We start from the raw sequence: 27,342 nt of genomic DNA, 5'->3' as shown, positions 1-27,342 counted from the left end.
ACTCAGTGGGGCTCAACAAAATCACATTTTCAGATTTTCAACAGATTTCTTGCACTTTGGAAGTTTGCTGTTCCCTGAGTTGTTCTGTCTCATAATGTAAAAAATTTAAAATTATGACAGTGTGAAATCAGTGGGACATGAACCATTTTGCATAGAAGTGTATGATCAAGGATGGGACCCTTTGGCACCCCTTCTCCCCCCATAACTTCCAGCTCATCCAGGAGCTGCTCATCCAGGAGCTCCTCCTCCACATCCAATCCAATGGGATTCCGGTCCGCTTCTCTGGCCCCTCCCTCTGGTTCTGTTTAAATGCCCTCCTCCCCAGTGGTCCTTGGCTCCTGAAGTGTCTCGGACCCTCAGCTCAGGACTGCTGTCAGGGGGAAGCATGTTGCTGCAGAAACTGGTACGGTAAGACATGCTGCTGTGTCGCTCTGCGCGCCTCTGTCTAGCTTTGGAATATTTCCTCTGGTTTCTCATTTCCAGCTACAGAACCATTTTGGATGTGTGTGTGTCAGTTGCAAGCTTCTGGCATGTGGGTGGTCTCTACTGCCCAGGGTGTGTGTGGGATCTGAGAGGGTGCAGGAGCAGCCTCCTGCAGCTGAGGCAGTCAGCTTGCATTTTGCCTTGCAGTTGGTAGATAAACAGCTGAAGTGTGAGAGTGTGTTGTAATGTCAGGCTGGTTGCTGTCCCCTCAGTGTGTGTGGATGCCGTTGGTGCTGTGCAGCTCGGACCTGTGTTGGGCCTTTGTCTTCGGCCGGCCCAAGCGCTCAGGAGAAGATGGAACCAGCCCGGAGAGTGAGTACACTGTGACTTTGGCCTTGAGTTCCGTGCGTGTGTGTGTGTGTAGAACAAAGCTTCCTCTGGGATCATGTCATTGAAAAGTTTCCTTCCTGCTGCCTGTCAATGAGCCGCATGTGGCTGTGGACCCCATCATTACGATGAAGGAAAGGAGGACATCAGTGTGAGATGACAACACAGGAACAGTTTTCAATCATAGCTGTCAATAAAACAGCCTAGTCTCTTAGAAAGTCCTAACTGAACGGGTCTTCTATATATTTTCATATGCAGCTGTGAAAAAGTATTTTAAGATTTGAATGTTTCAGATCCAGAAACAAACATGATGTTTGTGTGTTTTTCACTTGAAACACACAAACATCAGTTACCACGACAACCTTGTCTGTATTTACAAGGGTGCGGGCTCCTGAACCCACACCCTTGAGAAGGGACTGTATAGACGCAATACTTTCTGGCTACAGGCTATAGAAAAATTTGTCTAAATTTAGACAAATTTAGACAAAATTTGTCTAAATTTTACAGTAGACAAATTTTTCTACTAATTCTACAATACATCAGTAAGAAGTCGTATGACATGTATTGATGCATGATAGCATTAGCTTCATGCATTAGCCTAATTTTCAATTCTTAAATATTTATATTCATCAAAATCCCAGGATTTAAAAAGAAATTCGCCTATGACTTTTGTATAAAGTACAATTCAAAGCACATATTCAAAGTCTTTTGCCCCAGTTCAAATCATATAGAGGCATTAGTATCAGACATACATAACCAGACAGAACAAATGCAAATTTTGAACGGTGATTTTATTAAAGGTGAAGAGTAAAACATGGAGGTAGATGGTGGAACAGAATTACTTTCTGGTTCCAGATTAATAAAAACATAAATGTTGATATTTCTCCATTCATAACTTCAAACCTATGCACAGTTGGGTTGTGCTACAGAACAGTTATTCAAAGCACAACATCAAGTCCACCTCTGTATTCATCAAAACACAAATAAAAGCAGGTCATTTTTGAACGGCCTAGTCAAAGTCTAGTCTTTAACTGAGATGCTTTAGATTAGTTTTACTGGCTGTAGAAAGCATTTAATAAATTTCTGAAAATAAATAAATACAGTTCTGTACTTATGAGCTCTAAGATGTGAGAATTATCACAAACAGTTTATATGTTTTATGTAGGCAGTTTTCAAGTTCCTGAAAAGTAGAAGTGTGCTAATACCATACAAGGACTTTGTCATTGTTGACATACTTTTCTTCTGATAAATAAAAAAAATACATTAAAAGTAACATTTAATCACAAATCAGCTGGTTTCAGCTTGGACTGAAGATATGAGATGAAAAGCCAGACTGACAGGCTCCCTGCTGTGTCTAAGCTTGGTGGCAATAGGCTAAAACTAACATGATTTTCTATGTAGCTATAAGAACACAAAATCTCAGTCTGTAATCCTTCGTGTGAGAGGGAAAAATGTTCATGAAACCTGAGGTGGAAGATCATTCCAACTTTGGCTTGATCATGTCAGAAGTGATAGAAATCAAGTTTGTGGTTTGAAAGCCTAAACTGAGAATAGCACAGAGGCTGGGCAAGTGGTGCTCGGCCTGCTGGGAAATGATGTTCTACCAGCTATTGAACATTTGAAGAGCTGTGCAGGAGAAAACCCACATGAAGCAAAAACAACAAGAGTCCCTGAAGATTTCTGCAGCTTCTTTTGACTGGAATCAAATTGTTTCAGACAAAGAACTTATTTTTTCTTTGTGTTATTTTGTGTGAAGATGAGGTCGAAGGACGTTCTGTAACATTATTTACACACTGTGCTACTTCATGATTAATTTGATGAATTCATGTAAGTAACCTTGGAGCTGACTGTAATCTTAAAACGTCACAGCTGCAGCTTTCCAACTCAAACTTTTTGGAGTTTGAATGTTGGATCGACAGAAAGTATGAATTTAAACATTTTATACACACACCCACGCAAGCCCTTATTCCTCCCCCCCCACACACACATACACACACACACCCACACACAGACACACACACACACACACACACACATCTAAATATATATTTATATATATGTATATATGTGTATGTTTTTCTGAAATATTTTGTTTAAGGAAGTTAAGTCAAGTTTTGTTTAGCACATTTCAGAAACAAAGTGCTCTACATAAAACTGTAACCAATTATGAAACAAGTAATAAACATTACATTTTGTCTAATGCCTTCATCACAATCATCAACCAAGTATAGACCAAATATATCATTCCATACAGTTATTATCAATGAATAGCAGCTCTAAACATGTGGGCTTTTAGCCTTGACTTAAAAAGTGACTTAGTGTTTCAGCACTAAGTTACTGAGTTGAAACAGAAGCATAAAAACTGAACGCTGCTTCTGGTTCTGGAGATGCAGAGGAAGGTTGATCAACAGCAGACTTTTAGTGTGTTGTGGTGTAAAGCCGTTCTGTGGTTTATAACCTTCTCTATTCTCTCAATGGAAGTACTGGGGCGGTGTGCTCTGTCTTCCTGGTTTTAGAAAAGCAATATATTTTCACTTGAAACACACAAACATCAGTTACCACGACAACCTTGTCTGTTTTCATTAGATGGGTCCTGAAAACGCAAGCAACCTGCGGTTAGACGGGACCTGTGTGCCAGTGCAAACGAAGTGAGGGAGTGGAACACGGTGGGGAGTTTACAACAGATCTCTGTGAGCCGAGGGAAGCTGTGATTGGTCGACTTGTGTTCCCTCACAGAGACAGAGTGTATGATGCTGATCGGCCTATAGTCAGCATAAGGAGAGCATTGGAGTTCATTCTCCACCCCTTATTCCTCCAAGTCTGTCCACTCTCAAACCAAGACAGACTTTAATCAGACATTGGCACTGTGATTTTATTCCCATGATTCCCCAACCAAACACATCCACTACCCACTTTTTCTCTAAATTCTTTCTTTGATCAGTTTTCACCTCAGCATGTGTTTATTGTACATCTAACATAATCATTGTCACAACTTACTATTAGGAAATAATAAAATACATAACCTAGCCAACAACAGTGTGAAAAGGTATTTACCTGCTTTCAGATTTGATGTTTTAGATCATCAAGACAAGATAACCTGAGTAAATTTCAAATATAGCTTCTTTAATTAATTAGAGCAGTCCAAAGCAATCTGTCCCTCTGGTAAATTGTTAAATCATTAATAATTATTAAGCAAAGTTCAGTATTAATAAGCATCACACAGGTCAACCCCATAAATCACCTGAAAAGAACAGAAAGTTCTAAAAGCAACTCAGCAGGCCTCAATATAAAGACATTAAGGAATAAACGAGAAGCTAAATTGTAGCTTTAGTTTAGCATCTTACCTCGATGAGTTTATTGACATCAGTTTGCTTCCACAGTATTTTTCTCTTCAGGCTTTTGAGGAAAGACATTCATTTAGCACAATTTGAAATAAGGCTGTGATATAACAAAACATGGAAAAACTGTAAAAGTGTTGTTTGAATTTTCAGAACGTTAGCTGACAAAGCATCCACACTTCAGAACTAGAACTAGAAAACTCCTGAAAACTGGAGCTTTCTCCACTGACCTGACATTAGTTCTTCATGTGTAAACTGTGCAGCAGTGTGGCTTCTGTCATCATATCAGCAGCCAATAACAGCACCGTACACCTCTACAGCTGAATGTGTTGACATAAGTATTTGACCATTTGGAAAGGTCAAGGGGTCACACTAAATGTTGGAGAACTGAACACCCTTGATTTGATCAGTAAGTATCAAATGAGACTGTTCCATTGCTCATCAGAGCAAATGATGCCAACCTATCCCAGATGCAGTGGAACACTGAAAAGTTTACAGCTTTTATTCCAACAGACAAACACTGTATGAAACGGGAGCGTAAAAATTGACACTTCACAGATGTGACAGGGCTTGACGTTCTACCAGATGCATTTTATTTCAAGCCCTGAATGACATAGATGACCTGAGGTTTAGATATTCTTCCTGAAGCTGTTTCTCTTGTCGGCAGCTGGCTATGTACCGATCTCCGGCTCCTGCAAGAACAGATGCTATGAGTTAGTGGAGAACAAGCCCCCAAACTGTCGCTGTGACAACTTGTGTAAGAGCTACCATGGCTGCTGCTCAGACTTCAACGAGCTCTGCCTCCGGACAGGTATGGCAACACAAACATGCCTTCATGCTAACCTGTGACACCTCAACACCGTATCACTCCTGCACTGTTCCTCTCATCTCTTTGCTGGGACTCATGGAGCCGCAGCAGCTCCTCAGTGATCCACGTCAGATTACAGTCAGTCTGTCCTCATCACCCGGTATTTAAAGTTTCTAGTTAGTGGCAGTACCATGTTTTCCTGGTACTGCCAGGAAAACACCATAAGAGGAGTTCTTTTCCAATAGAAAGTTATCCTTGATGCTGGATACTTTGTAAAAAAAGTGGAGTTAACAGAAGTATTAGCTACATAAAGCATCTTTTCCATTGTGAAATCTCACTAGTTAATGTCTGGTTTAATTATAGCCACATTGGGCGTGTCTCCATTGGTAATGTGTTCCTCACCATGTGGGGGTGAACATGAATAGTAACGTGGGGGCGATGTGCAAATTCATACCATGAGTGTACAGGAGCTATACTTGATGCCCCGGTGATGTCATTTGTGTGTGTGCTGGGTTGAGCGGCCAGTTTCTCTGAAATCTCTGAATATTCGGATCTTGCGGGTTCCCCAGTCCAGTTGATGCTGAAGGCGGTTTAAAAAGGTTTGAACCTTCAAGATTGACCATGGAATTATCTATTTGCTGTTCATTGTCTCACCAACAGCTACGGCTCTCATTACAGATTGAAAACGTTAGTTGAGACGTTGTCAGTGATGTGAATCCACCGGTCAATCAACAAATGTGGTCAGCTGCCAATCTAATTACCTGTGAGCAACACCCAGCTAGGTCTGGCTTCTACCATATGAAATGGTTGCAAAAAATGGGAGACGACTCTGAAAACACAGCCACAGTTTATGTCTGCTTATCCCTGCCAGTTCAGGTCATCTGGTTCCTGCCTCCAGGTCCTGAGGTGAGAGGTGAGTCTCACCTGGAAAAGGTTGCCAGGGAAACATGGAGACAGTGAAAAAACATCCATGTTGACAAAACGGCAGCTAAAGAGCGTAGTTCATTAGCAGTCATGTCTTTATACTGTGGGAGGAACCAGAGCACCCACAGAAAACCCACATATGATCAGAGAAAATATGCAAACTGTACAGAAAGTACTGATTCTTGCACCATGCAGCCTCCACTCAGCAGTGCTGATCATTAACATCCATTTTAGTTTTCATGTCTGCCTTTTTTTAAAGCATGTAGCTCCATGTTGACCTTCCAATATGGCACCATTTTATTTACGTGCATAAAAACTGGAGGCTCTTTTGTTTGAAGCAGGATTTACAGCATTTCTGATCGAAACATTTCCATTATTGAAAGAGCATGATTTTCCTGAAGCAGTGCATAAAATCATAGCAACAAATAACAGGGTTTGAAAGAGGAACATTTGTTCAGCAGAGATGTAATCTCTAAATAGTTTTCAACATGAAAGAAATTATTCATTACAAAAATAACAGAAAACTATCAAGCTGATGGTTCAGCTGTATGAGCTGGAAGCTACACTTAATGATGCTGAAACAGGTTTGCTGTTTTTTCTCTCTCTCCCTCTGCTGTGTCAACTTTTCCCCCCTGCTACTTTCAGCACTGGTGGTCTGATTTTATGCTCCCTCCTTCAGCCTGGTGGTCTTTGGTTCACTGCTGATTGGCCACTTTAATCCTACATGTGTCTTAAAACCATGATGCAATTTTCCCTGACAGTGTCACATCCCAAATAAAAGCTCTGGTCAAAAGGAAAACTGTTTAAGCCACAAAAGTCACCACAGACCCCAGACTGCCTGCCCACTGCCCAGCCACTCACTGCCACCATGATGTCGTGCTTTTCACAATAATCTCTAAGATTAGTTGGAACTCCATAAAGATTGTTGAGTCAAAAGTTGTTCCTTCTTGCTTCCTGTTCCTTGTTGGATACAGAAGGAGGTTATGAATGCACCAAAGAGCGATGCGGCGAGACCCGGAATGAACAGCACGCCTGCCATTGCTCTGAAGACTGCCTCGCCAGGGGAGACTGCTGCACCAACTACAAGAAGATGTGCAAAGGTTTGGAGAGTCCACCTTACCTAAAAAACAGCGAAGAATGTTTTTAGATGATGATTAGAGTTTGTCAGAGAAAACTACACCAAACAACCTGAGCCTTTCTGAAAAAGTAATTACCCCTAAGCCACTCTCGGCAGCAGCTGCGGTCAAGTCTGTGATCGGGATACGCGATATACTGGCATCAACATCGGTATTGGCTGATGTTAGATATTTTTAAAGGGGCAATATTATGTGTTTTCTATATCACAATCAATAGATATGTTAACTTCAGTTGTTATAAATATGCTATCTATATCAGATGTGACTCCTTGTGGTTCTCTGGAGTTCTAAAATGACTTCATCACCCATTCCAGACTAATCGATGCCAGAGAATTTGTTTCTCTTCTGTTTTTTAACTTTTTTGATCAGGGCATGATGTGTTGTTGTTAGAGATCTTATTGACTACTTTATGTTGTTAGGCGTGATCTGTTGAAAGTAATTCTTGGTTCTACTGAACCTGGGTGTAGTTTGTAAAACCGACTCAGCTTTACAGAAATATAATCAATTATAGTTCATTCTTGATTTAACAACTCGATTGGACGCTTTTCTCCTTAAAGAAAGTTCAAAGCTGGTTAAATATCAGTGTCATTCATTTCAGTAAATGACACTGATATTTGCCCTTATGACATTGTTTTTCGTGAAGAAAAACAAATCAAATGAAGTGGCTTTGAATTTGATTTTGAATTTACTCAAGTAATTTCTTTCTAATAAGAAATATTCATTTGGAAAAAAAGAGCTTAAAATGTGTTTAATCAGGCAGATACGTGTTCGCTGCAGTAGCTGCTTAATTTATTAAAGTTGAGGAATGTTTCGGCTTTCTGGAATGTGGATGCTGCTGCATTTCGCCTCCGTTTCGGATCCTTTCAGGAGACACTTCCTGGCTGGAAGGCGAATGTGAGGAGATCAGGAGCCCAGAGTGTCCTGCTGGGTATGTTAATCTCTGAAACCTTCACAGTGTTGAAGAAAGGAATGAGATTACAAAAGCCTGTCAAAGTTTTACCTTTCACATTTTGTTTTGTTCCATGTGCAGTTTTGCGCGTTCGCCTCTCATCATACTGTCCATGGATGGGTTCAGAGCGTCTTACATGAAAAAGGGGAGAACCATCATCCCTAACATTGAAAAACTCAGTGAGTTCGCATCTTTTTTATTGTCTTCAATTAACATCTTCAAAATGAAGCATGCAGCACGGACACAATAATATCCTTCTATGTTATGAAGGAGGGACGATATTGTCAGCACAACCAAATCCCTCTTAGCTTATCTTTGTTATGAATGTGCAGTGCAGGAAGTTGCCCAGGCTTGATGCTGGGAAAGTTACTGAGAGACTAGATTACCTGCTTTCCACAAACAAACAAAAAAAAAATCTGTCAGTTCCCTGCATTTTATCAATGTATTTATTCATTTTTCTTGTATTTTAAATGGGCTACCAATTTCTACTAATAATTATTCTATAATGCACAAAACCAGTCACCTTTAAACAGAATTTTGAGTTTTGTACATTGTGTTAAAGCCACGGCTGACTGTTTATTAAATCAAATTTAAAAATTGTTATTCTTTAGGAAGATGTGGAACCCACGCTCCTTACATGAGGCCTGTTTATCCTTCCAAAACCTTTCCCAATCTCTATACAATTTCAACAGTGAGTATGATTTCAGTTTATCCTTACAAATATTGATATCTGCACTGCATACCTATATTAATACTTAGTTGGTTTTTAAATAAGTAAATAACATATATGACTAATTGTTTCATTTAAGGGTCTCTATCCAGAGTCTCATGGCATCGTTGGAAACGCCATGTATGACTCAACATTTAGTGCAACATTCAACCTGAAGAACAAAGAAAAGCTGAACCACCGCTGGTGGGGAGGAGAACCAGTAAGTCCCTGCAGAGGCCCAGCATTTGTCTGTAGGGTCAACGGAGTCTAAATACATTTAGACTCAGTTGAGCCTTCGCATTTGCAAAGATACTTAAAGATCGCAGATGGCACTTAGTGGTTGTTATGGTAACACTTTGCTACTGTTCTGTAGCAGTGGTTCCCCATCAGCAGCCGAAAACATTTAGGCCTCCGCTCCGTGTCACTTCATATTTACTCCCCAGGGAAACAGAAAATTGTGGATTAGTAATTAGAAGTTGCTGATGAGATTAATCAAATGAGAGAAATGTTTTTGTTTGTTTTCTCCACTCAATAAATGTCCTCAACTTAAAGTTTGGATGTTTCTCGGTTTTTTAGCTTGATATTGTAATTCTATTTCTAAAAATGAATACAATTTTCAGCTTTTTGCACAAATTTATAGGGGGAGCCAATACATATATTGTCTGTAAGACACTCTTACAGAAAAAATAATGGACACAAATTTGGGAGAAATATAGATCTGAAAGAATTAATTAATCTAACAGAACAGTTATTAGCTCCCTGTTAACACTTTCATATAAGTTGAAACATCATGATAATTAACTGAGATTTTCTTCATTCAGCTCTGGATCACTGCCGTCAAACAGGGAATGAAATCTTCCAGCTTCTTCTGGCCCGTGTAAGTTCACACATGAACACGTCGCCACTGAGTTTTACATGTTTTACATGGAGACAGTCGCCATGTAAAAACAATCTTGTATGTATTTACAAAACTTAGAGCTCCAGCAAAAATTTTGTATCATATTAATATCTAAAATGTGGTTCACAGGCTGTGGATGATTGTGTTTCATAGCTAGCCCCTAGTGGTTAATGAAAATTCTGCACATCCACAGCTTCATCACCTAGTAAATAAGAAAAGCTTCACCACATTTTGACAATCAGGTTTTACTTGACGATTTTCACCAGGGCTGCACAATATATTGCAGATGTTTAGTTATTGCAATATTAGTTTGTGCCAAGATTGCCAAGCACAATGATGAGTGCAATAATTGTTGGCTAATATATTTACTTGCATGTTGAACTTGCATTTTACATGTGAATATGATCTTAGCTTGTTGGACAGAGACTTATAGCTGCAGATGTTCACATTGAACACTAATGATATTACCCACAATGCTAAAGGTCATAGAGTGATGGATGACCAGATGAGTTAGAAAATAAGCACATATCACAATTGTTATCATCATTGCACTATTTTCTAAAATTGTGCAGCCCTAATTTTTACATCATTCAACAGATTTTACATTAAAATGATGAAATGACAGACTGTAGATTTCTCACTATATAATTACTAATTTGTCACAGTGTTATAACAGTGCAGTGATCCAAAACACTCATAAAAAAGCAGAACCCTCTGGAACGGCCCTGCCCTCAAACTTAAAATGATTTTGGACTGTGATTGAAAACCTGGTCCATAACAGGAAGCCAATTAGTTAATAAGAACTCCAACAATTCTACCAGGAATAATGTTCAAATATCCAAAAACCCAAGCAGATATTTATCTTTTCAAATACACTACAATGCCTTGTTGACAGCTACAAAAAGCAAAACGTTGAGGACTGATGGTTGACAGCTGGAGACTGTATGAGAGCCAGGAAGTTGGCCGGGTCCTCACCACTTCACAGAGGCAGCTTTGGCTTGAAAGCCGGAACGCTCTAACTTAGGATCGTTCAAACCTTTTGTGGCATTTTATAGCACAATCGAGTAACTATGTTACCTTCATTTGTTATACAATGCTAACGATATCAAATATGATTTAAAATCTTAAAATTGGTGTGAAATTAGAAAGCGCAGGAGTCAGGAAGTTGTCTCAACATGGCTCCTCTCTTAACCCTTTAACGCTGTTTTTTCCTGTGTGCTGCATACGTCCTCATGCTAGCTTTCTGCTGAATGCATGAATGACAGAGAGCATTCATGCATTCTGTCATGAATGCTTAGAAGAGAAAATATGACCACCGGTGATAGTTTTTCTGTAACATGAAGTTTCTTTACTTCGCAAAACATTAATAAATACATTTCATACAACATATTTATTTGTTTTACTGGCATATAACTCATAGAAATAATTTTGGTGATTCTACAAGAAAAGTTAGGTCTGATTAAACTTCAGAAAGTGAGAAAAAAAACATACACATGTGGTAGACCACAAAATATAGTAACGTTTGATTGTCCCGCTTGGAAAATACTTTTCTGTTTGAGAAAATCAGCTGAGTGAATTCATCCCTTCTCTTCAACAAACTTCAGAATAAGTGTGAGCTTTTATTGGGATCAGGATTTTTTTTCCTGCAAAGTTGAAAATGATGTAAAATGTAATTATTAAAAAATCTTTTGTTTGTCCAAAATGTTTCTCCCTCATTGCTTTAGAATTGATATCAGAATGTGGAGGCTTTCACAGCAGAATGTGTTTCTGTTTGTTTGTAGGACCATTTCTTGGGAGAGAAGGATCCTGACTTTGCTGCAGTGGCTTCATCTCCCTGAAGGAGAGAGGTGATCACACGTTCACACATATGTTGTCTCTGGTCATACTTTCCTCTCACTGAAACAATCCTAGTTTGCATTTTTGTCCTGTCATTGCTTTTTAGTCTCTAGTCTCTATGGTGTTACTGATCATCAGTCAGCCCAGGCTTATGTAAACAAGTAGTCACTCTCTAAACCTGACAGTGTTACTGCAGTTTGTGCTGAACAAGAACTAGTTTTAAATTCAGTTCAGTCAGATCAATTTGAATTTGTTCATGTTCAAAGTTCCCAACTTACACATTTCAAGTTCAAAACATCATTCTGAACTTGTTCTTGGTCATTTATATTTCTGGAATAAAGTTTAGAAATGTGTCTTGGTCATGACGTCCTACATGTTATCCTGTTACCTGGAATCTGCTTTATTTTCTCCTGTTGTCTTTGATAGCATAAACTGTATTTTATGACTGAATATCCAAAATGGCTGCTCTCTTTCAGAGACTTTAATAATTTCATCAACAGAAAAGAATGGAAAAGCATCCATTCACAGTATATTTGTGGCTGCTGCTTGTCTGTTCATCTTTGCTCCATTCTCTGTCCAGTAACACAGGAACCTCTCATGTTGGAGCATTTTCCAACACGAACCATGCTGGAAAATGGTGTTGGTCATACACATCTCCTAGTAGAATTAAAGTCCAGACTTTTACTGGGTCACTCCAAATCTCTCATTTGGTTGTTTTTCTTTGTGACTTTGTTTTTCATCTGTTCTTGAATTTCTTTTGGTGATATAAAGAGTTCTACATAAGTAATTTATTGTTTCTTTAGATTTGGCAGTAATCAGGCCTGGGCTAAGGGAAATTGAAAAAAAACATCATATTTTTAGTTACTTCATGATTTAACAATGTGGTCAATAACTTCTTCACATAGAGCCAGGTTGGTTTGGAGAAGTTCTTTTTTCCCCTTTGATGAATGAAATCATTTGAAAACAGTTCTTAAGCATATCTGACACATAGACAATCTTCTGCTCAGGATTAGATGAACCAATAGTATTAACTATTGGCTTAGAAGACACCACAGTTTCAGTTAACACCCATTTCACCTGTATTCTGTTTCAGGCCCTATGTTTATGGCATGCACTTTGAGGAACCAGATGCTACTGGACACAGAGTGGGCCCAAAGAGTCCAGCCGTGAGTACGTTTGCTCCAGGAGATTCTGATCCTGAGTGGGTTTGGTCGCTCAAGGCTTCCTTTATCCTTTTCCAGCTTAACACGATTCTGCAGGCAGTTGATCGGATGGTGGGCAAGCTGATGGACGGACTGAAGCAGATGAAACTGCACCGATGTGTCAACATCATCATAGTGGGAGACCACGGTACAGACCCAGGCTCTGAGCCCAAACCCTCATCAGAAATTCTGATTGTTCATCTTTTTATTTATCTCTTTACCTGAAGAGCTTCTAATGTGATCAACTCAAAAACACCTGATCAGTTGATCAGGTGTGTTTTTTCTATAACTAATAGCCCAGTAGACATGATATGGTTGGGTTGCCACATTGAAACCGGAGCCTTTGATGTGTTCCCCTCCTCGCCTGAGGTGGTCCCCAGCTTGTCCTGTCTGTCTCCTGAACATGATGAGCTTCTTCTTAGCAGCTCGTGATGTTTTCAGCTTTGTGTGGCACTGCTCTACTATATGATTCAGCCCCACAGCCTCCATTTTCCTGATCTGACAATGTTTCTGTCACAGCTATTAACTAGCGGATGGCGATGCAAGCCTTTGTTTTGGTTGTGTTTACCCACAAAGCCCTGTAGTTTATTCTGCTCCCTGCATTTAGTTTACTTGAATAGGACCAAGATCTGTGTCTTTAAGTGGACCAGAGTTCAAGCGTACATTAACCCAACTTACCTGGACTTCCAGAACAAACAGCCATGAATTCGATTCAACAGGGCTGGTCTAAATGTACCTTCATTATTTTTAACAGTTAAATTCAGGACTGCCAAACTTCCTTGATATCAAAAGTTTACCTTCACTGCAATTTACCTTCCTGGGGGAATTGTTGGTATTCATTGTCGTTGCTTTCAGGGAACAACTACTGGGAATATTACAGACAAAGTAACAGCTTTCTTGATCATCAAGTGCACCAAGTTGAAATTCACATTGTGGAGATTAATCTGTAGGATGTCAAAAGGCTTTGGTTCAATTTCTGATAAGCTGTCTTTTCTGATCAATCTTCTGATCAATCTTCCATCTGATTGGGAGATCATTTCTCCAGAAATTATCTTAATTTCTGGAGAAGTGAAAAATAATTTCCCCAGAGAAGAAGAAATGAACTGCCTCGGATTGGGTTTGTGTCTCCAAGAAAGCAGCAGACTTCCTCCTACTTCTGCCCATGAATATAAAGAATGGGAACAAAATGTTTTCCAAGGAACAACTTAGTCATGATTGGTGAATTTTCCAGCATGATGGAGCTCAGTGTCACATGGCTAACGTTATAACAGAGTGGCTCAAAGGTTGAAAATTTGGATCTGTGGTGTGGAAACTCCATAAATCCATAAATCAGTGGAAACTTAATAAATCTTTTGTAGGAGAAACACAAGACAACAAACTGGAGCCAAGTCCAAGAACTCAGAAGACCGGAATGGATCACCATCAGTCAGATGATTATAATCAACAATTCCAGAAGACAGGAAGGACTAAGATCAACACTGGAAACGATGACTTTGAAACTTATATTTGTGTCTGTTTCCACAGTGATGTTGCTGGTTGATTACAAACAATGATTGGTAGTATAAAGTGGGTCAGCCAATAGGAGAATCAGTCTGTCAGTGAAGATACTGAGTAAGATGAACTCCAGCCTACAGGCTTTTCCAGAAATGGAAAGCAAGAACCCAATTAGAAAATTCCCATCATTGAAAAGTTTGTATCCTTCAGAGTTTCACACCAGCCTTCTCCTCCTGTGATGTTTCAGGTATGGAAGAGGCAAACTGTAATCGTACAGATGCCCTCACCAACTATATCACCTCTGTTGATGACATCATCCTCAACCCTGGGCCTGCTGGGAGAATACGCTCCAGATTGCCCAACAATCCCAGATGTGAGTGAAAAGTTCTGTTTTGTCTCCTTTAAAAACAGAAATAAATAAATAATATTAAAGAAATAAAACGCACCACACAAGAATTATTGTAAATAACTGATAAATTAGGGATCTTTTTCTATCTTGTTTTATCTGAAATGCTGCTGATGATCAGCATTTCAGAACCAGCTTAAAGAACATGTAATGAAGAAAAGCAACTCTCTGAATTCTTCCTGCAATGTGCTTCAGATGCAATGTTACAAGGAGTCGAGGAACAAACAGGCTCTCTGACTGAGCAAGGACTAAAGGAAATATTCCTGCCTTAAAGGAAATATTCCGCTGATGCCTGACTGTACATTCAGGCATCAGCAGAAACATTGTTCCACTTTTCACCGGATTTGTCTCGTTCCATTTATCTTAGTGGGTTCGGGTCAACCTACCCCCATCATTCCGTCACTGAGCCTAAATCATAAAAGCTCAAGAAATAACTTCTCAAACTGCATTTAAAGGAAAAGTGCCTGTATTTCTCCACATAAGAACTCACAGAAAAAAAGAAAACAAGAGTCCCTTTAAGGTCTTTTTAGAACCTGTGATGGACTTCTCAATCAACCAACCAGTTTAGAATGAAAGGATGTAAAGATTAAGCCAACATTTCAAACTTACTCTTCTCATATCCATTTCTCAGAAACTGCAACAATTTGTGCGATCATATGTTTTCTTTTTTCAGATGACCCCAAGGCTGTTGTTGCAAGTCTTACAGTGAGTAAAATGTTTGTTCAGAATATGAAGGTCTGAAATGAAGAAGTGGAAATGCATGTAATTTGATGTCTTCTGTGAAGATGCATCATCTAAATGATTTCTTCAACAGTGCAAGTCGGCAGAGCAGCACTTTAAGCCATACCTGAAGCAGCACCTGCCTAAGAGACTGCACTACGCCAACAATCGGCGTATTGAAGACGTTCACCTGATGGTGGAGAAGACCTGGGGAGTGGTCAAGTACGGTGACAGAACTACTGCAGCAGCTGCACTTGATATTCAGTCTTAACTGCACAAGTAGTAAAGTGTTAATTTACATGCACAAAAACAATAGTCCTGAAGATTGTTTTATATGATGTACTGACAAACTTTTTGTCACCTAAGTTAAATTCATCAAACCAAAAGTAATTGTGGTTCCGAAACAATGAGTTTAGTTTTTTTTTAACAAAACACCACCTCACCTTAAATTCTTGAAGTGGTTGGTGCACCATATTAAAGTCAGTTATATAAAATATAAATAAAATATTAGTCAGCCTATTTTTCTTACACAACCTGCTGCTTAAATAAATAAAAACACTGCTGTGACCGCCTTCCACATATTAACAGTTGGAGTAATGAAAGCCCCAAACGTGTGAAATAATGGAGAAGCTGAGATGTTAATGATGCACTAAGGTAAAATAGCTTAGTGCTACACTACCTTAATCTAGTTAAAGATAAACTAAACTAGATTAAACTAAATAATTCTATGCAAAACTAAACTGAATTAAGCTCACTAAACTATGCTAAACTAAGCTTTGCTAAATTAGCATATCTAAACCAAACTAAGCCAGCCTAATCAAAGCTGAACTAAGCTAGATTACCTAAACTAAACCAAACTAAGCTACGCTAAGCTAAACTGAACTGAATTAAGTTAACTAAATTACACCACAACCTTAAGTAAACTAAAATAAACTGAACTTATGTAAAGTGAACTGAGGGAAGCTGAGCTGAACTGAGTCTTGTGATGTTGACCTGTAGGAGGTTTCCACACAGCATACAGCCACCCCAGCAGAGGGTGTAAAGCCAGCACCACAGATGCCTTTACTGGTCTTGGTTGTTGACATTCTGTCTGTTGGTTTCCCCCAATGAAGTGCACAGCAACTGGATGAAAGAAATCTTTATGGTTTCTGTGTTGCTCCCTTCCACAGACAGGTTAATCGTTGGCACCAGCGCCGTGAGCAGAGTGTTGGACCATTTACACCCCCCAGCACACACACACACGTACACACGCATGCACGCAACCATGCACACATACACACACAGCCACTACTGACTATATAACTCCAAATGTTCTCACATCATAAAATGCTCTCAGTTACTCTTACATTTTTTACATGCTTGTGGCTTTACTAATTTGAAATGCAAACCTATGCTTAAACTGATAGGCATTAGGGTGTTTAACTGGAAGTTACTAATAAATGAAGTATTTCTTTCGAGTAAGTCATTTTCTGTGAAAGATGAAAAACTTCATGTGTTTGTTCTGAGTGAGTTGAATGATCTGAGTTATACTTCACTAACTTTAGTCACAGACTGTGTGAGGAATTTAAAGCCACTGTAACAATAACTTGATACTGATCTCATCCAAACCTGACTTCAGGAAAGTCCCAAAGGTGAGGGGAACCTGTGCAATGTTAGGCGACCATGGATATGACAATAAGATCAACAGCATGCAGGTATTTCACATCTTACATCCACTATATAAGCAGCAGACATTCGCTATGCCAGAACAGTGTCAAAAAGCCAACAATGTTAGCATATTTATTACAAATTATTCTAAAGTTTCAATTAAGTAGAAAACATTTACTACAGCAACAATGATATGAGAATAAAACTTACTGGTGCATAAAGTATTAAAAAAGCAAAGTATTTTCTTTCTTTATTCTTTTTGTTCATATATATGATCAGTCTCATCCTTCTGTTTCAGACTGTTTTTTTGGGCTATGGACCTAGATTCAGATTCAAGACCAAAGTTCCACCCTTTGAAAACATTGAGCTGTATAACGTCATGTGTGGTAAGGCCTGTTTCTGAATTTGTTTGAGTTCAAAACTCAGTGCATGTGTTTGATTAGAAAGTATTTCTGCAACTGGAAGGCTTAATTCATACAAACAGTCACAGAGTTTCCATCACGAAAGGTTCAGTGAGGAATAGTCACATCTAAAGGAGGCATTACAGGGAATATGCTAGGGGTATAAGGAACATGCAGTCCCCAGATTGACTGATAGTGAGTGAAAGATCCTGTGTAAACACATTGAACAACATCATTATGTGTGTAGCTTGGTGTTGAACCGTCTCTTTGTTTAGCTCGTTTAGTTGTAGTTATTTTTGTGACGCAGTTTTGTAAAAAAAATTTTTAATTAGCTTCTTAAGTAGAATTTTCTGACTTTACATATTGTGTTTATTTTTTGTGTGTTTTTTTGTTTTTATGTATAAAACATTGTGAATGATTATGCCTTGTGTTGTCAGTGTTATGGGACTATGGCTGGAAACAGCATTTTGCTAAATCCGCCACATTTATGACAACATTGTACGTTCATTAATAAGCACCTTACGCTTTAACATCAATCAATCAATCAATCAATCAATCAATCAATCAATCAATCAATCAATCAATCAATCAATCAATCAATCAATCAATCAATCAATCAATCAATCAATCAATCAATCAATCAATCAATCAATCAATCAATCAATCAATCTCACTCTGATTTATTCCAACCTCAGATCTTCTGGGTCTAAAACCGGCTCCAAACAATGGAACTCATGGCAGTCTGAACGTTATGCTGAGAACTCCAACTTTTAGACCTACCATGCCAGACGAGGTGTCCAGGCCAACGGCCTACAACCTCGTTCCTGGAGCAACAGATGACATGAGCTGCAACTGCGACGAAAAGGTCAGCCCTGTCATACTCCTGAAAAGAATACCTGGTTTTTGCTTTACTGAATTCCACAGGTACAGTGGAGGACCAGCACAAGCAGACTGAAAAACTTCTGATACGAAGCATCAACAGCATGACAGATTTCAAGGCTGTTTGATAATGCAAATACAATGGAAAAAAATTCACACTCTGACAGGATGACTGTGTTTTGGCCTGTAAAAAAGGAGAACCTGGCAAATAATTTTAAATCTTTTTTATAAACTTCAACTGAATAACAAACCAGTTTGTTTGGAAGCAAAAATAGAGTATAGCTGACAAGACCTATTTTAATGTGTGCACACACTTAACATAAGAATTTGTTTCAGAACAAATTGTTTGATTAACTTCTAACATTTAGTCATGTAGAGAAATTACAGGAACTCTGATAAAAATTACAGTCAAAAGTACAGACAAATTGTACTTAATTACAGTAAACAGGGTAATTGTAACCAGTTACTTTCCACCCCTGCTTTTAGGTGTCTGCTGAAAGGCTGACGATGAAAAGAGATTTTCTTTTTTCATTAATGGTGAGCCCAAACATCCATCCAGATCCACTAAAGAATGGTTTCAGCATAACGTTTGGACTGACTGAGTCAGAGTAAGGAATGACCTCACAGTCAGAGACTTGGACAATTCCAGTTTTTACTTTATCAGAAGTACAGCCAGGAGAAAAGTCTTAGTCAGGGCCGTTTCTAGCTTTGTGGAGGCCCTTAGCAAGACGCTGTATGGGGGGCCAATAGTTTATCAATAGAATCTGAATAAACAGGTCTGGAGTCAGTCAGTTATTCCCATGGCAGCACAGATTGTTCATTTACATGTGACATATTAATTTTGTAGAAAAACTCTCTTGAAACAATGCTAAAGCTGAGTTTATGACAAACAAATTCTGACTATCCAAATTAGGCTATCTATCCAAAACCAGCTGACATAACAAATAGTCCTGCTAACAAAATAAAGTGACAATAAGATGACTTTTTATTCAGTTTAAATATTACTTATTTTTACATGATTTACTATTCATTGACTTGTAAAATAATCATCTGCGTAAGCCTGTGTCCTCCACAGTACTTGTTCAAAACATTCTGTACTGGGTTACTCTGTGTCTTCCTGTAAAACTGAAATAATCTCATTACCTTCTTGCCTTCTACAGCAGAGCTGAAGTCAGTTCATCTTCAGTTCACACTGTTTGTGGCAAACAAATGCACAGGCATTTCATATTCTCTTTTGCATATAAAATTTGTTTTCCAGTCCACTGGTTTGTTCTGTGCTAAATGAGACTCAGTTCTGCCCTGTTTCACTGTGTTTCTTATTCCCATGTATCTCTGGCAAGAGATTGTTTCAATCTCCAATCTTTTTGCAGTTGCGTGTAAAAAGTAGGGGCCAGAGAGGTTTGAAAGTGACCCTTGTACGAGGCTATAACCTGGAGTCACTCTGGCTCTGTCTCTTACAGAACAAAGTTGAGGAGCTAAATCGGCGATTGAGGCAAGCTGTTGATGGTCAGTTTGTCATGAGACTTACAGATACAATATGTCGAAACAGTGAATGCACTCCTTGAACTTTTTTACATTTTGTCACACTAAAAACCAGGCTGTAGCTATGACGCCTTTTAATAGGAGTTTATATGACACACCAACACGAAGTAGAATATAGCAGTGAAGTGAAAGGAAAGGAGAATGATTCACAGTTCCAGGGTTTTCTTTAACAAATAAAAATCTAAAAGGGAAGCCTGCCACTGAATTTAGACAACACTTTGTGAAGCTCCCTTGTCTGCAGGTCAGTTATTTTGTTCCATAAATAATTTAGCAACATTTCACAGAAAAATTTACTCATGTGAATCTATGAATATGCAAGGTTCTGTTGTAGACCAATCTGATAGAAAGACTTCTTTCACGTGTTTGTGTCCACTGCATGTCAAACTGCCCCTCTTCCATAAAGACGAGATTTATAGAGTGCACATCTATGATTTTTTTTCTTATTGATATTTTTTTTATTTTTGAAGTATTGAGATTATAAAAGTTTGATTGCACCTCAAGGTCACAGTTCCAATTCCAGTCTGGTTGATTACAAAATATCTTCTCTAACATTTACAACAACAAAACAAAATAAATAAAAACAGGACACAAGGAGGAAACAAGGGGGTATTACAGTATTTACTAATATAAGGAAATTATACAGCACATAAACACTTCCTGAAGGACAAATCGTCTCTTTTAAGTAATTCTTATCAGATAGACCATCTGATAGATTTCATGATCACACTCTGTCCGTTCTCCGACAGTGGAGGTTCAGGTCGTAGCCAGCATCTGATGACAGATTTTTTTTTACAGGCTGTAATTAATATCTGACACAGATATTTTGTATTGTCAGGTAGACATTTTGTTAGGTGATGAATTTAAAAGGCATTCTTACAATAATGATATTTTCAATATTTTTGTATATTTCTATCCAGTATAGTCTTACAACTGTACAGTTCCAAAATAATTGTCAGCGACATCTAAGATTTGAAATAAATAAATAAATAAACATTTTGAGAATCATGTATCATTTTCACTTCACTTCATAGTAATTCATCTATTTCTATTGGTGTGTCAAATGTATGGAAGCCAAGCTGCCATGAGAAAAAAAAAATAAAAGCTCAAAAGTTTGAAAGTTATATTTACAATAATAAAAGCAGTAATTATGAGAAAAGTCACGCTGTTTCTGCAGTATTTTATAATCTTGACTTTGAGGACATGTTCTCACCTGACAGTCTGGCAGATTGTTTCAGGCCCTATGTTTCATTGAGGAGTACAGCTGCAAAATTTGTTCCATTTTTAGCTGCTGTGGTTCTCTTTCAAACTGCACTGAGTGAAACAAACCAAACCTGTTGAATAACTGAGTGCATCTTCTTTCTTCACGAAATGAAAACACAGTGGAGTGGCATCAGATTACAGTGGTTGATAAAAGACAATGAGCCATTTTTCCCGCCAGTCTTACATGATTGTTTTGGTTGTGTTTACCCAGAATGCCCCTCGCTATAGTCCACTTCCTTCCTTTGGAGTGTTCTTTGGTCAATTTAGCATTCACATATGTATTCTAACCGTACCAACTGAACCGAGACGGATTGTAGAGTTTGTTTCTTCGTTTGATTATGCATTCTCACTTCCCCAAAACAACTGAACCAGAGTTCGACTAAAGCAGACTGAACAGAGCTTGTGTGAATGCATGCAGAATCTCATAATCATGATTTTAAAACTTGAAATTATGACTTCCTCTATAACTTTTTTTTTTCTTCCATGGCAAAAAGGGACTTCCATACAAATGAAATTCCATAAAGGCCCATTAACATTTATGGTCGTGATGTAACAAAGTTCAGGATGGATTTTTTTAAATTATAAACTCTCACTGATATCTGACATGTGAAATGAAGCATTTGCTCAAAGAGCCAGATGTTTGCCTCAGTCAGACTGCTGTCAGCAGGGTTCAGCCTCCATGCTGCAGTCTGACCCATATAAATGGGCCTTGTTACATCAGTGCCTCTCTGTGTCTTGTTCCTCTGTGTGCTCCGTCCCTCAGACAGCAGGAACTTGCCGTACGGCCGACCTGCTGTCCTCTTCCATACCAAATACAGCATCCTCCAACACAGGGACTATATCAGTAGCTACAGTGAAACCCTGCTCATGCCCCTCTGGACATCCTACACCGTCAGCAGACAGGTACTGCCCAGCCTGACCCCTCATTTTGGACTGTCAAAGTGTACTCTTTCCATGTACTATACTCAAAAATCTTGCTGTGAAACACTAAAAAGATCTAAACAAACTTCTTGCTACTTGCACCTCCTGGTGGTAAAAGTGGGGTAAGATTTTCTTTGACCATCCAGGTAGCGTTGTCTCCACTGCCTGAGTCTTTGTCCAACTGTGTGAGACCGGATGCCAGAGTCCCACCGATCGTCAGCCAGTCATGTTCCAACTACAAAGCAGAGAAAAATGTCACATATGCCTTCCTGTACCCGCCACGTAAGTGAATCTCCGCCGCAGGCTTCCAAAAACACACTCAACGTCAGTGGACACCACCACACACCGCTAAAGTTATCATAATCCCTGAGAGAGATTTTCACAGTTAGTCACATTGCAGTCATTCACTTCACTTGATCTCATTAGGATTTAAAGTCATGAATAACTGTGATTTGGACAGAAAATTATCAGTGGGATATGTTGGAATATCTTGTGTGTGTTTCACAGAGCTTTCCTCAAACCTGGATAGAAAACATGATGCTTTCCTCATCACCAACACCGTGCCCATGTATCCTGCATTTAAGAGTAAGTTATCACTTCCTGAAATCCTGACGTATTCCTCATTTTAGGCTCATAAGTTTTAATAATGTTTTTAATAATCATTTCCACCATTCACTCCCTGTCTGCCACATCCTGCTCTCTGCCCACACTGCCACTCCCACTCAGAAATCTGGACTTACTTTCAGAAAACTCTGGTGAAGAAATACGCCACTGAGAGGAACGGAGTGAACCTTCTTGTAGGACCCATCTTTGACTACAATTATGATGGAGTCAGAGACTCGACTGAGACGATCAGAGAGTAGGAGAATTAATTCATTCATTCATGTGAATTGTCTGAATAGTTCAGATCTGTGCAAAAGTCTTCAGTCATCTCTTATTTCCCTAAACTTTGCTTCTAATGAGTTTCTTTAATGCTTTCTGGTTGCAAGGTTTTAAACTAGGTTAATATAAAGCAGTCTTGTACTCAAACTATTGCACAGTTGAAATAAATCTAAAGTGTACCAATTTTTCTTTTTTCAAAGTTAGGATTCATATATTTATGAAGCTGATGTAATAATTTATGAACTGAAGATCATGAGAAAATTATGAGAATCTAATAAGTGAATGAAAGTTCAACATTAATCAGTGAAATTGAACAAAAGAAACAAATATTAGGACTTACAAAGAATCAGGACACTCTTTTAAATTAGATTTTTTTTAATCAAAATGGTTTTCCTGGTTAAATGAAGGTTAACCCATTTAATCCCACATTTTTTTCTAACTTCTGGAACATCTAGAAGAATTGTTTTGGCTTTTGGTAGCTAAGTGAAGTTTTGAAATAAAATAACAGAGCGTCTACTCTAAGCAATATCAATTTTATGTATCTAGTGTGAAAGGTCACATGACCAGACCTCTTTACTTTTACATCTCACAGTTGAAACCTCCCCCCCCCCCCTTATTTCACCCTCCCAAAAGGTGGTTCTATCCACAAAGTGTGGTCTATGCACTGAATGACCTCTACAAGATGAATCTAGTTTAGGACAGGGTCAAGGTGTACTGCTTGGTCTGGTAAAACAGGGAGAATTTCCTCCCAGATGCATATTTATTCATACTAACAATTTCACCTGACTTTGCCTCATTGATGAAATGACCAAATGAGGTCAAAGGTCACTCAGCACATTGAAACTATGACACCTGCAGGATTTGACATTGAATCTTTGTGTATCTAAAATATTTCTGAACACTTGTAACCATTCTTTGTTATAATAGGTTATGCATGTCACAATTTTTCTTATTTTTTTATATGTATAAGAAGGTCATATTTGTGTAATTCAGACTATGCAGTTTCCCACCTGCAACAATTGTTGCCTAGTATAAAACCTACATTTTCCTGAACATGACCAACATAAAATTGAATAATTCAGAAATATCATGTCCAAGGATTGAAATACATGCACTTATTTTGCAGAAAAAAATTTGGGATTTGGGTTTAAACGGCTTAAAATAAACAACCCAACTTTTGCTATTAAAAATATAGGGAACATTTCTGAAATAATAAATGAACATTCCAACAGTGGACTAATCTCTAATGGTTATTTGGGGTTTACTGGACTCACAGAAACCTGAAGGCTTAACTTTAATCCTAATCTAGCGCCACTGGATCCTAGGATACATACCTGTTCATCATTAACTAATTACTGACATATCTAAATGTTTGCAAAGGAAACAATGCCAGTTTTGTGGCCTGTTGGACAGAGAATTGGTCCTCTGGGTTACAGATGGTAAAACTCCTTGGCGGAGGAGTCAGGTCACGCGGCCCTTCTGAATCTAACTAGACTTGATGAACTGCAGGCCCCGGCCTGGTTGGTTCCAAACCAGGTCTGGATGTCTCTGCATTCGCCTTGAGGGCCCCATGCAGGAGTAGAATTTGGAAAGCTGTGGTTTCATTGGGGTTGGCCAGATGGGGATGGTTTGCAATCAAACGTTGATTGGTAGATTGGTATAGAGATGGGTTAGCTTCCATATCTCTCAATCAGAGACTGTGGCTAACCAAATGGGGAATTCGCTGGGCTGAACAGGCAAGTTCTCAGCACTTCAACAGGAAAGTGGACAAAGTCTTTTTAGGAGTTCACTCCAACTGATAAGTAAGTGGTGCTGAGAAAAGTATTCTGCAAACCATCGGTTCTTAACCATCTGTTTGTCTTGGTTTGGTGGAGGAAATGTCACTAACTAGCACTCTGTGGCGCTTCTCTCAGACACAAATAAATCAACTTGGGATCTTTTTTCTGTGTAGATAGGCTTTTAGGTCTCACCTGCACCAACACTTGTCCACATTCCTCATCATAACAGTATTTTGCCACAGTTATAAAGAAGGAAGAGCCTGAACATAAGTTCACCCAAAAGGAAGGGAAACCAAGAAAATCCTTCAGAAAGCTTGAGTACTGTTTGATCCAGAGTTCTTTAATGGATTATTAAAAGTGTGGCTCCTTGGAAGCAAAGTGTACATGAACCATTAAAGCTGCAGTATGTACCTCTTATAAAAAAACAATAAAAAAAATCTACATATTTGTGAGACAGACAATCTCTGAACAAATTTAGCTCATCTACCTTCTCCCAGTGCTCCCAGTGAAGTGAAACAACCAGTCAGAGGAAGTAGGTGGGTCTTAGCACTGTCCGTCACCCTCCGTATGGCGCCGTTAATCCCCCCTCTAACTTCCCCACATTTCCCTCTGCTATGCTGCAGCTAGCTTAGCAGATTATGGATGCTCAGGTCAGTTAGCATAGCCACTGATGACAGCAGATAAAGGTAAGCTGTTTCTCCAGCATCAGCACATCGCGTGTACATGAGAATTATTGACAGCACTAAGACCCTCCTCCTGGCCCTTACTGATTGTTTTTGGTTGGGATCAGTGCATTTCTTCAGATGGCAATAGTAGCTCAGGGAGAACTGGAGGAGATCCATGTTTTCATAGTTGAAATGTTTTGCACAGTACTCTAAATATGTTTATTTTTTTTCTTGTAGAATCAAAAAGAACTTTTTGATTCTACAAAAATCAAAAAGTTTCTTAATGTCAGTTTAGATGATATCTCCTGATTTTTAAATTAAAGATTAGCCCTTGAAAAAAGATTATTTTTATATGGTCTTTGTTCTTCATTGGCTAGACTTCCTACTAAAAGGTGAAATCTGTTCCAGCCATGTGAGCGGAGCCGTCCTCGTCCCGACTCATTACTTTGTGGTCCTGACCAGCTGCCTGAACTTCACACAGCCTGCAGATTCATGCAACGGTCCACTGAAGAGCGCCGCTTTCATCCTGCCACATCGACCCAACAACGACGAGACCTGCAACGTAAGAACTAATCCCATCACATGTACCTTTCACATTCTGGTCCTTCCTGTCCACACGGCTGTTTCTGAGAGCAGCGGACATGACTTTCTATGTGTGACCCCAACCCACAGAGCTCCGAGGATGAGTCCCGCTGGGTAGAGGCCCTGATGAAGATGCACACGGCCCGGGTCAGAGATGTGGAGCTGCTCACAGGCCTGGACCTGTACCGGAGAACCAGGCGGAGCTACATCGAGATCCTCTCCTTAAAAACATTCATGTACACATATGAGACCGACGTCTGACCTCTGCTGACCTTTTCTACAGCTGTGGTGGAGGAACGTGAAACACACTTCCATCTCTGTCTGTCTACGTACGGCTAGAACACCACTGAACTGTTCCAAAACTGTGGAAAGTCAATCATCCTTCATCTCACCTACCTTTTGAGGACCCAGAAGATCAAGAGCCTTTTGGTTCCCTGACGGACTTTCTAGAGTTACAGAGATACAATTTTACATCCTCTTGGCACCTTAGTACAAACACCCTGCTCAAAAAAAATCTGTTTGTTTGCACTTTTTTTTCTTTTAAGCTACGAATCACACACAAATCATCCCAGATTGAAAGCTAGAATAATCATATTTTTGTACTTATGTGATTCCTGAGCAGGCGTTATGTTACACTTTAACCTTTTAAAGATGATTTAAAGGCTATTGCCTCTGCACTTTATTGTTCCTGCAGCCAATCAGCTAAAGCTGGAGTCCAAAGAATCATCTCTGCAGCAGCTCCAGGTTTGGATCGTTTCAGATCATCAAACAAAAATATTCTGAGAAAATAGAAAAAAAAAACTGTTAAAAAAATGTCTTTGTGAACCACAGATCAGATCAATATTATGCATAATGCATTAGTATTTAAACTACTTCTCCATTCTCAACACCTACAGAACTGCTCACCACTTTGTAAACCTGTGGCTCTTTATGTTATTCACCAAGCCAGTGGGTTTAATATTCATCATCTTGCACTAACACTTCAGAATCTATTATACAGTCACACATATGTTGGTTTCTTTCAGAAATATTGCACAGAACAAGAATATTTGAATCAGTGTTAATCATCCACCTGATTAGTTCATGCAGGGAGAGCCTGTCTCCAGGGGTCTGTGTATTCCCCCTGCAGGTCACCAAGTAGAAACACACACTCAAACCTTAGCATGATGAAGTTCCCTTAGAAGCTGTGAGATGAGTGGCAGTTCTACCACTTCATCAGGCTTAAAAAATAATCAAAAGGCCAATATGGACTCACTCTGGCTGGAGATTATTGAATACACCTGATCTCTGTATGCCACCCTTTATAAAAAAGCCTTTAATTTTAAATGGAATATAATGGTAATGATGTGTGTGTGTGCGTGTGTGTGTGTGTGTGTGAGTATGTGCGTGTGTGTGTGTGTGTGTGGGGTGTGTGTGTGTGTGTGTGACAAATATTACATATCATATCAGTCTGTAAATGTGGCTTGTTTGCTTGTATGGGGGCTGTGTGTGTGTTTTGACTTTGGTTTGTGCACAATTAAATTTGTTGATTAAAATAAAGGTTTGATCAAAAACA

At 39.0% G+C, this 27,342-nt stretch overlaps 1 protein-coding gene across 7 annotated transcripts; it reads left to right on the top strand.

Annotated features, from left to right (window-relative positions):
- Window positions 1–344: 344 nt before the first annotated feature.
- enpp2 (ectonucleotide pyrophosphatase/phosphodiesterase 2) lies at window positions 345–27,342 on the top strand. 7 transcript variants are annotated; one of them, XM_055041919.1, is made up of 25 exons: window positions 345–403; window positions 696–795; window positions 4,816–4,959; window positions 6,855–6,980; window positions 7,884–7,944; window positions 8,047–8,144; window positions 8,577–8,656; window positions 8,775–8,894; window positions 9,496–9,551; window positions 11,354–11,419; window positions 12,502–12,574; window positions 12,650–12,758; window positions 14,352–14,477; window positions 15,184–15,215; window positions 15,325–15,452; window positions 16,849–16,924; window positions 17,176–17,263; window positions 17,974–18,143; window positions 19,618–19,663; window positions 21,723–21,862; window positions 22,027–22,162; window positions 22,388–22,465; window positions 22,607–22,739; window positions 25,614–25,767; window positions 25,878–27,342. In XM_055041919.1, the coding sequence occupies exons 1-25, from the start codon at window positions 386–388 to the stop codon at window positions 26,046–26,048; spliced, it is 2,529 nt and encodes an 842-aa protein (XP_054897894.1). In that variant the 5' UTR covers window positions 345–385; the 3' UTR covers window positions 26,049–27,342. The 7 variants fall into 7 exon arrangements, with proteins under 7 accessions (XP_054897894.1, XP_054897889.1, XP_054897892.1 ...); XM_055041914.1 differs by having other exon boundaries at window positions 12,502–12,758; window positions 19,528–19,663; XM_055041917.1 differs by lacking the exon at window positions 345–403 and having other exon boundaries at window positions 669–795.

The sequence above is a fragment of the Poeciliopsis prolifica genome, unplaced genomic scaffold, assembly GCF_027474105.1.
Source record: "Poeciliopsis prolifica strain line A6 unplaced genomic scaffold, Auburn_PproV2 SCAFFOLD017, whole genome shotgun sequence".
In the NCBI taxonomy this organism is placed as follows: domain Eukaryota; kingdom Metazoa; phylum Chordata; class Actinopteri; order Cyprinodontiformes; family Poeciliidae; genus Poeciliopsis; species Poeciliopsis prolifica.
The sequence above is the reverse complement of the archived record's forward strand: the minus strand, read 5'-3'. Positions and strand labels throughout refer to the sequence as shown.

Coding starts and splice junctions, on each gene's coding strand:
- enpp2 (XM_055041913.1), top strand. CDS start 669: ATGTCAGGCTGGTTGCTGTCCCCTCAGTGTGTGTGGATGCCGTTGGTG. Junction 7,945..8,046: donor AGCCCAGAGTGTCCTGCTGG/GTATGTTAATCT, acceptor TTCCATGTGCAG/TTTTGCGCGTTCGCCTCTCA. Junction 22,466..22,606: donor CATGTATCCTGCATTTAAGA/GTAAGTTATCAC, acceptor ACTCCCACTCAG/AAATCTGGACTTACTTTCAG.